Source organism: Sphaerodactylus townsendi, linkage group LG05 (genome assembly GCF_021028975.2).
Source record: "Sphaerodactylus townsendi isolate TG3544 linkage group LG05, MPM_Stown_v2.3, whole genome shotgun sequence".
Lineage (NCBI taxonomy): Eukaryota > Metazoa > Chordata > Lepidosauria > Squamata > Sphaerodactylidae > Sphaerodactylus > Sphaerodactylus townsendi.
The window spans coordinates 67,247,326-67,259,811 of record NC_059429.1 but is presented as its reverse complement, the minus strand read 5'-3'; the positions used below and the strand labels follow the sequence as shown (position 1 = coordinate 67,259,811).

At 40.5% G+C, this 12,486-nt stretch overlaps 1 protein-coding gene across 5 annotated transcripts in view; it reads left to right on the top strand.

Annotated features, from left to right (window-relative positions):
• Positions 1-12,486, top strand: part of ZFYVE9 (zinc finger FYVE-type containing 9) — a 59,708-nt gene that overhangs the window by 11,387 nt on the left and 35,835 nt on the right. For all 5 annotated transcript variants that reach the window (XM_048498258.1, XM_048498261.1, XM_048498259.1 and 2 more), the window contains one exon: positions 3,555-5,647. In XM_048498258.1, coding sequence (XP_048354215.1) covers positions 3,555-5,647 — 2,093 coding nt within the window. The remainder of the gene's footprint in view (positions 1-3,554; positions 5,648-12,486) is intronic.

Here is a 12,486-nt window from a genome sequence, read left to right as displayed (position 1 = left end):
AAAACCCTAAACATAATCACAACTAGACTTTAAAACTTAAATAACAAATTTGTGTGTATGTGTTGATCTTAAAAGGCTAAGAGGGAGAAAGAAAAGAGTATGAGAAGTAACAGTGACTGTTTTTAAACTATGTAAAGAAAAGGAAAATTATACTTTTCTGCGAATGGATATTTTTCCCCTCACAAATGTAGGTGTTATAGGTCACATATTGCTACTTCTGTTTTAGACATCTCTGTAGCGTTGAAACATTAGAAAAGTTTTGTAAAATGACATTCTCAAGTTGTTTTTCATGCCTGTGACTGGTGTGGAACCCATTACCTATAGCAAATGTGACTGAGCCAGAGTTTTTTCTTATGTTAAGTTTGTTCTCCCTATATTAAGTCTGCCTGGTGAAGTGGTTAAGAGCAGGTGGATTCTATTCTGGAGAACCGGGTTTGATTCCCCACTCCTCCACCTGAGAGGCAGAGGCTTATCTGGTGAACCAGATGTGTTTCTGCACTCCTACATTCCTGCCAGGTGACCTTGGGCTAGTCACAGTTCTTCGGAACTCTCTCAGCCTCATCTACTTCACAAGGTGTCTGTTGTGGGGAGAGAAAGGGAAAGGAGCCTTTAAACCACCTTGAGTATCCTTACAGGAGAGAAAGGTGGGGTATAAATCCAAACTCCTCTTCCTCCTCCTTTAACAAAGATCTCAAAGTACACTGGATTTCTAACTTTTCATATAGCTGTTATTCTATAACTCTTCAGTTTAGTCATGTTTTGTTAGTAGGGAATTTTTGAGTGTGAACATTTTAGCATTGGTAGCAACTGCTACAAGGAGAATACTCTATTTGGTGTTTAATGGGACTGCACTTATAAACATGGTCAAAGTGCTATCAGAGTTAATGGGATTTTGCCACCTTTTTTGTTCACTTGTTGAGTAACTTTATTTCTGTGAAGTAACTTTATTTCTGTGAAGTAACAGAAGTATTGTGAATGTGTGGGTATAACTCTCAAACCCACTATTCTGACTGCTGTTGTGCTTTTTTCGCTTAATGGCACTTGCATGTGTATGAGGGAAAAGAGAAGGTACAGCAACAGTCTGGAAAAATGTATGGAGTCTTTCTAGCTAGGAAACATTTGGATAGACAAACTAGTATCTTTGGCCAGAAGAATGCTATTCAGACTGTAAATAAGCACAAACCTTTCTTTTCTGATAGATTTATTTACAGTTATTTATAGTCTCCCTTTGTTATTGGGACTCAAGGTGCACAGTGAGAGTCAATGAAATCAACAAGATGGGACAATTAGTAAACCATGAAATAGGAATGAAATTCACAAGTCCAAGCATCAAACCAGAAGGGCAGATCTAAAGAGCACAAGCCAGGTCATGGTTCAGAAGGTCAAACACACTGAGGTCTAGAACAAGATGCAGAACAATTGCAGGCACATGAGAACTGTGGACAAGTTGCTTCCATGCTGGCTTGCTTTTTTTCTGCAGAGTCATCCAGGTACAAGTGCAGCTCCTTAACTTGCTGAGTTATCCAGGGACAGGTGCAGCTCATCAATGACTGAGCAGTCTACAGATGAGTTAGCCCTGATCCTGTAGTGACTCAAACTCAAAGGCAGAAGTTGCTGAGCTGTGGTTTTGGTCCTGTACCTCTGAGCCAACTTTCTCTGGTGTTCCAAGGGCTGCTTCTCTTTCAGGTCCTGGGCTGCAGGACTCTCCCTCTGTACTTATTTATGTATTTGTTTGTTTGTCTCTTCCTTGTCTGGTGGTTTTCCTGAGCATCTGAGGACTGGGGCTGGTTTGCTCCATCTCCTTCTCATCTGAGAAGGTGTTAGCAGGCAGGCACATGATACTTATCAATCCTACAGAAGTTTTCAGGAAAAGAAGATTTTTTTTTCTTTATTATATAAGGAGCATACATGCATACATTCCACAGTATCTCTGGATTTTTGCCAAGAGGAGAATTTACTTCAAATATATACGGAATTTTGCCCTAATATTTTTACAGTATTTCCAAGATGGTAGTTAAATAGATAGAGATTTCTATAAAATATCTAGCAGCCACCATGCTGCTGTAGTGCTCTTGGCAGAGAAATCTAGGTAGTATAATTTCTGTAACACTCATCAATGTGAAAGGTACCTGGCAATCATTTTAATCATTTCTGTTTATGATGTTTCTGTCTAGTAGGTTAGGCTGTGATGTGATGACTTGCTCAAGGCCATTCAGTGAGCTTTATGATTAAACCACAGTTTTGAGCTTGCTTCTTGAACTTGAAAAGTGACATTCTGTTTGCTTTGTTACACTGTACTGTTTCAAGAGTTTGCATAATTTCTGTGGTGACATGTGATTTGGCTTTTGCTTATTGATCATGTATTACAACAGTTTATGTGTCCTCTTTGTACATAGAGCATATCAATCAAAATTTTAAAATTGCATATGTCAATAAGAATAATAATACTAGGTTCTAGGCTTGAGTTGTCTAAACTGAATTTAACGTGGGTAACCGTAATAATGTTCCCCCAAGAAAGGTAGGAATTGTAAGTCTGTAGTTTCTTCACAAGCCTATTAGTACACGGAGTTCCTTCAGAAGAAACCGCAACAGTGAAATTAGTTTATATTTGTAGTGTGAGGATTTGTGATCCCAACATTGATGGGGCAAAGGGATGGCAAGGCAACCCCTCATACAACTCCAAAAACATACAGTGACATGGGAGTGCTTTCTGGATTGAAAATGGCCACAACTTTATTGGTTACAGCAGCTGTCATGGAGCAACCAGTGCTGGCATACCAGATGGCCCATTTGCTGGCTGATGAACTCCACCCAACTCAGCCTACCTGCAGGGGGGTATTTTGGGATGGCAGGATATAGGATTCCACAGAGGCACAGGTCCCTTCATGGTTGCTCCTACCAACTGAAGGTGAGGGTGTCTTGACAGCCTCTGAGCTGGGCATGTTTCCTATAAGCACTTAACCCACAATCCCTCAGCAGCATTCTCCAAAAATGGAGGAAACAGGCACATAGGCCATTTCCTCCCCCCCCCCCCCACCAATGGATCTGGCCCAATGCAGATATTGTCCAGTGCATTTGTGACCAAAAAAGAGAATAACATAGCAAGACATGGATGTATAGAAAAGCTAGAGATGCAACACCACTGAACATCACAAAACAAAGGGAGAGATGGATGGGGAAATCCATGCAAGCTGACTGTGCTTGATGCTGTGGCAGGGCCCTAAGTAACTTGGCTGGGCAGACTAGAAAGAAAGCTCCTTCTGTGTGATCTGCCAGCTGAGGTCCTCCCCTGGCCAAGTGGGCTATGTCTGATTGGCTGAGCAGGGGAATGAGGCTGAGCAAGCCTGCCCAAGTGCAGAAGCCTCCCCAGCTGTTACCCAGTCAAGCTGCTGAGCCATGTTGCCTCCCCCTTTGCCTGCTCTCAGGTCCACAAACAGTGCCCAGATATGTCTGTAGCTTATAGAAAAATATTGATATTGTTTTACAAAATAGAAGTTTCATAGCTCTGCTGAATTTACTGTGTGCTTATTGAAGGCATTGTATTTTTTTTCCAGATGAGGTTGTTTCGCCTACATTGTTGGAAGCAAAGTGGAATCAAATATTGGATCCCCCTTCTCATCGGCTGTCTTTTAACCCAACTCTGGCGAATGTGAATGAATCAATTTCTGATGAATGTCCACAGAAATTAAAATCGTTATCCCTGTCTCATTTAGGCACTTCATCAATAGAAGGGGATTTTTGTTCTAATGGAAATAATCTTCATATAAGCTCAGAGAGCCCAAATGTGTGGACTGAAGATCAGATGACAGCAGACGATCAGCTTGTTAGGAAAAATAGTCATCAGAATGCTCAGTGTAATTCTGTGAATAAACAAGAAAATAATTTTTTTGAAACAGCTGGTTTATCAGAGGAGAAAAATGTTCTAGTTGTAGCAGTCATGCATAACTGTGACAAAAAAACACTGCAAAGTGGTGATTCATTGGACTGTAAAAACTTCAGCAATCCCTCCCTAATGGATACTGTTAGCTTTGTACTGGACAATGAAACCCAACAAACTGATCACCTTAACGTGTCTGTAAATGGAATAACTGAGAAAGATGCAGATACTGAAAAGGAAACAGTACAAGAAAACAAGCTGCATACAGAAGATTTGGTTAATCATTGTAGTGTTGCTGCTATTTCTGACTGTCTATCCAGTGAAGATTCTTTTTCTCATTTCAAGGAGGATGAGAATACAAATGAAGACCTTCAGATCTTAGAGTTTCCAGCAGCAAATGTAATTACCTTGCATAGGCCACCTGGCAGAATCAGTAAAATGGAAGAAAGTTGTGGATCAGGTGAGGGTTTTGATATCTCTGCTGCCTCTGGAAGAACTGAGCTAGAAACAAGAAGCAATTCCCCTGGTTCACACAGTGGGGATTTCTTCAGAGAGATTTCTGTAGTAGATCAAATGACCCAAAAGTGTCAATCAGGGGTATCTGAGATTTCTGACGCTTCTCAGTGTGATTCGTGCAAAAGTGACAATCACTGTGAGTGTTTGGACAGACGAACAACTTGTGATGAAAATGCATATGAAAAAGAAGCTGACAAAAGTGAAAGAATTCTCAGCACAGCAGAATTGCTCAGCATGGCCGAGTGTTTTTCTGAATCTCAGGAGATGACTAATGGGGAACTGATTGAACAAAATGAGATGAATAATAAACAAACATGCAGGGAGAATGAAGTACTATTTCATATAGCAAAACATGAGGAGGTATACAGTAGTAATGCTGATAACTGTGAAGGCATGACAGAAGGAGATACTGATGTAAAAGGAATGTATAAGGACAAGCTTGAAAACTCCAGTCCTCCTAGTTCCATAGGTACATCAGCATTAAGTAATTTGCCTAATGGTTGTGATTCCTGTGGAATACAAAATCCAATTCTTGCTCATATTCCAAAGACTTTACCTTCTAAGGAAGACTCTGTGACTGAGGAAAAGGAGATAGAGGAGAGCAAGTCAGAATGCTACAGCAATGTTTATGAACAAAGAGGCAATGAGACCACAGACAGGAGTGGTCTCATTTTGAACTGCACTGGTGACCAAATGAAAAAAAAATATTTACACAATTTCTGCAGACCAGCACCATCTGAACCAAGTGAAACATCACCAAAACTGTCAGCTAGTCTGCAGCCTCTTAGTGTTCCTTTTGGTGGTGCCCGACCCAAACAGCCTACCAATCTTAAACTACAAATTCCAAAGCCATTATTGGACCATTTACAAAATGATCTCGTTCCCCCAAATTGTGGAGGTAACAGTAAAAATAAAAATGATATATCTGGAAAAGGAAAACTTGGTGAAAGCTTAGCACCAAATATATTTTCTGATGAAACATCACTGAATGCATCTCTCATGGATACTGGTGGGGAGCATTCGGTTGAGTATGAGTCTGGGGTTTCTAGTAATATGTGCCTTGCAGCAGCCTCGGATAGTCCTGATAACGATGTTGGAGCTGGCCAATTTGGCATTCCTGTAAGAAAGCCATTTACTACTTTGGGTGAAGTGGCTCCAGTTTGGGTTCCAGATTCTCAAGCACCTAACTGCATGAAATGTGAGGCAAGGTTTACATTTACAAAAAGGCGGCACCATTGCAGAGCCTGTGGAAAGGTAAATTTTCATGACTTATAAAAATTGTCACTGCTAAAGTTGTAGACAAACTATTGGTAGTTCTACCATCTTCTAGAAATGTTTCATTAATTTTCAGGTAAGCATATTATGTAACTTCTGTTCATTTTTAATTATTACTGAGAATGTTGATTATTAATAGTCTAATTATTATTCATTTTAGAATATACAATGTTCGAGAATTTCTTAAACATGTGATTTGCATCAAAGTACTTAACAATGTATAGTAAGTTAGTTTACCCGAATTATTACATCATTCATTTTACTTGATCTGCCTTTTGGTTTGAAATGAAAAGCTATTTTATTACAATTTTTTCTGTTAATGTGTCTACGATAATTCATTAAGTTCCTTCTGTGTTAGGTATACACAGTGTACAACAAGTGTGTTCATGTGACTTGTGTATTTTTTAATTTTAAGATTTCAGTCTCCATGGTTGCAGGAAAAATCTTTTGAATGTACCATCTTTGTTTCATTAAACATGAAATCAAGAACAGCAGTTCAAATGCATGGTTGTAAAGATTTTATGACCCAATCCAGAGGTTGTGGCATCTGGTGGTAGTGCCACTTCTGCACTACCGTGCATCCTCCAGAAGGCTTCTGTGCAGTGCAGGGCAGCAGCAATAACAAAAATCCTCCCCAGCCACCTGAGAAGGTCTCCATAGGGCAAAACGGAGTTACACCACCCTTTTGAGGGCTATGCCCGGTGTGTTTCTGACCTGCTCTTCAGGGGGCAGGCATTTCCAGGTTGGGTGCTGCCGATCTGTGCTGTGCCTGCCTGTCTCCCAGTTTGCCCTTCCTGCCAGCTTGTCACTGTTTTGTGAATAAGTAGTTTGCTCATGGTTGTCATACATTTGAGATACTAGTATTACAATTAAAGATTTCTCCAAATTCATAGACATTTCAGGTGATGAGTTATCTCAGAAAGCAGGTAAAATTTTTACCTATATATATGCCTGCTCAATTACACTTAAATATAAAATTATTTTGAAGAGGTGATCACATACTGAGTCAGAGCTTTGATTCATCTGGCTTAACATCACCTGCTCTTGACTGGAAGCAGTTCTTCAGGTCCTGCTACCTGAAACCCTTTAACTGGACCTACCAGGAACTGAATGTAGGACCTTCTCAAGCAAAGCATATGCTATATCTCTGAACCACTTATGTGAATTAACCCTGCCATTTATTGATACTTCCTGGGGAATGCAGTCATCAGGGTGGCTGACTTGTCTGCAGCAGTATCCAGCAAAATCACTGTTATGACCCAGTTGGGAGGGAGAAGGGGGATGGACAGTACAGAAAGAATGGAAATGAATATATGACAAAATAAAATCAAATAAAATTGCACACTACTATTTAAAAACTGACTTGGGAACAAGCTATCTATAATAAAATGCAAAAATATATAGTTATTGTGGTTTTATGCCAATAAAGGCTTGTGACTAGTTATTGTGGTTCTGGTGTCACACAGTTTTTGTGTATATTTTCTTAGAGTATATAAGTCAAATATCTCCTTTAACATCTGTCAACATGAAGCTGATTTTTTTAATGTTTATAATTCTGCCTTAAGTGATTAGAAGAGGAAGAGGAATTTCGATTTATACCCCCCCTTTCTCCCCTGCAAGGAGACTCAAAGGGGCTTACAATCTCCTTTCCCTTCCTGCCTCACAACATATACCCTGTGAGGCGGGTGGGGCTTAGAGAGCTCTGAAGAGCTGTGACTCGCCCAAGGTCACTCAGCTGGCGTGTGTCAGAGTGCACAAGCTAATCTAGTTCCCCAGATAAGCCGCCACAGCTCAAGTGGCAGAGCAGGGAATCAAACCTGGTTCTCCAGATTAGAGTGCACCTGCTCTTAACCACTACGCCACTGCTGGTTAGGATCATAGCATAGTGGTTAGGATCATAGCTTAGCATTCGTACTTATGTCATGCAGAATCATTTATAAAATTAGCTAAAATCTTATGTAAAATGTGAACTTTTATATTATCTTCTGCTAAACCAAGAGAATTAAAATTAAATGAATGAAAGGATAACACAACTGTGTGTGGTACTTAAGAATATGAATAAGATGTAGTATTATATAGCAATTTCTGCTTTTTCTGAAGAAAAGCATAGATTTTCTTCTGTAGAATTTCCGTTTGTACCAAAAGGACTGTTAAAAAAAATTAAAGCTTTTGTTCTGCATATGGAAGTACACATCATAAAATCAGCCTGAAGTGACTACCTTCTAACTATCCATTAAGGACTTTATGCTTATATGTGCTGGATCTTTGATTAAAAATAAAGCAGTGCTTTGGATTTGGGCACAGTCAAACCTACAGATGAGTGACCACTTAGTTAAAATTGCTCAGCCTGAATCGGGGTAGGAACATTCAGACCTCAAGCTAGAGTCTTCTGTTGCAGTACTTTGAGTCTTGAATGGTGCTCAGTTGCTGAGCACCATTCGTATTGCTGCACCAGTAGCGAACAGTGATTGTAATACTACTTTTGAGCATTCATGTCAATGGAAAGTGGCACCAAAGTCCCAACAACTACATTTTCCTTCAAAATAAGACTAGACAGAAGGAAATTGAAAGGGAAATCAAGACAGTCAAAACCCTCCAGGATGTTTGGAAGCTATTTAAAACAACACAAATTGAGGCCTAGATAGAAATACATACCGTATAAACTCGTGTATAAGTCTAGGCACCTAATTTTACTGCCCAAACCTGGGAAAACTTATTGACTCGGGTATAAGCCGAGGGTGGGAAGCCGGGAGGCAGAGGGAGCTCCTTATTTGGGCAGTGACATCAGGGGGAGTCACTGCCCAAATAAAGAGCTTCCTCTGCCTGCCGGCTAGCTGGGCTTTGTCAAACCCAGCAGGCAGAGGGAGTTCCTTATTTGGGCAGTGACTCCTCCTGATGTCACTGCCCAAATAAGGAGCTCCCTCTGCGGGTTTGAGGAAGCCCAGCCAGCCAGGGTGCCTCAGGGTTCCCCCTTCACCCTCAACAAGCAGCTTCCCAGAGGCAGGGAGGTTGTCCCGGCCCTGCCCCCAGCCTCCTTGTGATGTACAGAAAATGGTGACTCGCGTATAAGCCAAGGGGGCTTTTCTCAGCCATTAAACAGGGCTGAAAAACTCGGCTTATATGCGAGTATATACGGTACTTCAGATTAGGACAAGAAGCACCAAGTCTTAAGGATATCTGCATAATTAACAACCCACTGAAGCTGTAGAAGGAAAAATGCTTTGTTTTAAAAAGTAGGTTTACCTGAATGAGATTAATGGAAAGGAGCAAAAGAAAAAAGAAAAAGGCAAGTTGACAATTATGCAAGCTGAAAGAGAATTTAAGGAGTGAATTTTTAAAAACATCAAGATAAGCAATATGCACTTCTTTAAATATTTCAGGAGCAGGAACCAGTCAGGGAGTTAGTTGGGCTATTGGATGACATTGATAAAAATTGCTGGTAAAGGAAGACAGGGAAATGGAATTAATTCAGTTTCTCTGCCTTCTTTTGTCACTATGGAAAGTATGGAGAATGTCCCCATGCTGTAGCTGCTGTTTTCAGAAAGGGAGTTTGAAGAATTTTGTCAAATGGAGGTGCTGAAAGATGAAGTTCTAGGACAACTGATCAGCTTAAAACTAGTAAATCCCAAGATCTGGATGGCATACTACCAGAATTTCTTAAGGAATTCGGATGTGAAATGGTTGATTTATATTAAGAGAAGAAGAATATTTTGGATTTATACTCCACCATTCTCCCTGTAAGGAGACTCAGGGTGATTTAAAAACTCCATTCCCTTCCTCTCCCCTCAACAGACACCTTGTGAGGTAGGTGAGGCTGAGAGAGTTCTGAATGAACTGTGACTAACCCAAGGTCACCTAGCAGGCTTCATGTGTAGGATAGGGGAAACAAGTCCAGTTCACCAGATAAGAGTCTGCTGCTCAGGTGGAGGAGTGGCAAATCAAACCTGGTTCTCCAGATCAGAGTCCGCTGCTCTTAATCACTACACCATGCTGAATATTAATTTGGTGTTAAAATTGGCCTCTGTACCTAAAGGCAAAAATAACAAATACTTTGATTTTTTAAAAAGTGTTCTGAGTGAATTCAGCCAGCAAGTCTAACATATTTTCCAAATAAATTAATAGAAACTTATTAAAGATAGAATTCCACTCATGTAGAATAATGCACTTTCAATCCACTTTCAATACACGTTGCAGCTGGATTTTACTATGCGAAATGGCAAAATCAACTTGTGAACAATTGTGAAAGTGGATTGAAAGTGCATTATTCTGCATGTGCGGAAGGGGCCAAAGTGTTCCACCAGGTTCTGGTTGAGGCCAACTAAACGTCCTTGGGGCCAGGGATCACCAGTAGGTTGCTGTTGGAGAACAAGAGTGTCCTTTGTGGGCAATATGGGGAGATGTGATTTCAAAGGTATGAGGGCCCCAGACTGCTCCAGGCCTTAAAGCTCAAAACCAAAACCTTGAACACGATCTGGAATTCTATTGGCAACCAGAGCAGTTGGCATGATATTGATGTTATAGGCTCTCTCACCGTTGCCTCAGTGAGGAGTCTTGTTGCTGCATTCTGGACCAATTTTAACTTCTTGATCAGTTTCAAGGGTATGCCTGTGTAGAGCTAGTTACAGTAATCCAGCATGGAGGTGATTGTTGTATGGATCACTGTGGCAAGGTCCAAATGGGAAAGTTAGGGGGGCCAACTGTCTGACCAGTCATAGATGAAAAAGGCCACTCTGGCTGTATGTGTGACCTGGGCCTCTATAGACAAGGAGAACTCCAAGGTCATGCCCAGGCTCTTGACAGATGAAGCAGGTGTCAAAGCCACTCTGACTAAAAATGGCAGTTAGAAACTCTTTGCCAACTTCCCCCAATGTAGCCACAGGACTTCAGTCTTTGATGGATTCAGCTTCAGCCTTCTCTTTCTCAACCAATCAGGCACAGCCTCCAGACACTGCACTAAAACATCCAGGGCAGCAGCTGGCTGGCCCTCTAGCAGCAGAAAAATCTGCGTGGCATTGGCATTGACATATGCCATTTCTGCTGCTATATCAGTTCCCCCTTTCAAAGCATGACCTGTATTCTAAACAGAGAGGATTTTGATCTCAGAATAATTTCAAGATAAAATCTATACATTCACAAATTTGTTTCTCTTCAGCACTGAAATTCTTCTCTCATTGGTGTCTTCTTCTTAGATGTTACACATGATTAGCAAAAGACAAACAACGTTTCACAAAGTCCAGGCACAGATCTCAACCCTGGCCATATAGGTCCATTCAACAGAACAGAAAACAGTACCATCAAAGTTCTTCTTTGGCACATAAATGAAGGTTCTTTCAATCTCCTCTGCTATTCATGGTGCTGACCCCAATGCCGTTGGCTTATCCCGAGTGGGCGCCTTGGCAGAATTCCAACAGAAATAAATCCATGGATGCACTCCCTCAAGCTTCATAAATGAAGAGATGGTCACCAGAATCTAGAACAAGAAGTTGGCTTCTTTAAGAGTGGGCGTATCACTGCCTCTTTCAGCCTCCCCAGGAAAACTCCCCTTTCATGGGAGAAATTGATAATATCCAACCAGGGATGCCACATCGCATCACAGCTGCCCTTCACCAATCGAGAGGGGCTCAGTTGTAGAGGACAAGTGGTAGGTTTCTCAGCTGCAAGCACCCTGTCAATATCAGACTGGGAGAGCAGACTGAAGTGGTCCAAACTTGGATCTGAATGCAGCTAAGTGGGCCCTCCAGTATTTCAACTGTAGCCAGGAGGTCATGGCAGAGAGGCAAAACTTTGCCCACAAACAAGCTCACAAAGGCCACACAGCTTTTAGATCTCGTTGGCAGGAATGTAAAGGTATGATTTGTTCAGATGAGTGAAGAGAACCTCCATGATGCAAGGCAACAAATCTCTGAATACCAGTTCCTAGGAGACAGCATTTGGTGGAAGTCCTGACTTCTGTGCCCTGATCATTGGCCTTCCAGGGCAACTTGGTTTCCCACTGTGTGAAACAGGATGCTAGATGGACTACTGGTTCCTATTTCATTTGGGTTCTGCTGAAATGATTTTTTTTAATGTGAAAAAGTAATTAGACATGGTATAACATTTTAATCCTTCATACACATGAACACTTAATTTGAATTTATACATTATTTTATGTTTTCTAACATAATTAATAATGTGCAACAAATAGCTTCCAATAGTACCAAATGCACTTATCTGCTGTTTGCCTAAGAAGGTTTTTATGTTCCTGCTATATTCTTCTACCCCTTCTGGTTGTTAATCCAGTGGGGTTAAAAAAGGAAGGAAGCTCACTTAATAGCTTGGGAGACAAACATAATGAATTGTAGCTTGGACATTCTCATGTCCTATTACTTAAGAGCTAGCACAGGATTGTAGATTAATTTATGGATTAATTTTAAAGAATATGAATGATTTTTATGGTGGAATATTTATCTCTGTTCTGTATTGAAAATTTCCTTCTGCCAGTGCAGGGTTAACTGTAAACTTTGGTGATATTCATACTTTTATTTTTAGCTTTCTTTAAATTCCGTTTTAAATACACAGAAGAATAGTTTATAGTACCATGTCAGAGTGTATTTTATAATAATATTGTTCTGAAATTGAATGCTAACTCCACAGTGACTGTATATTTTGTATATGTGTTGAATCTTGTATAATTAGTTTCTGCACTTGAACAAGAGCTCTCTGAAGAATTTTCTTTGTGGTAGTACAAAAAGAAGAAATTCAATTTGACTACACAAGTGACTTACACAGGATACTGTCTTAGTCATAAGAGTCTGCTAATGACTGAGTATATTTCTCCT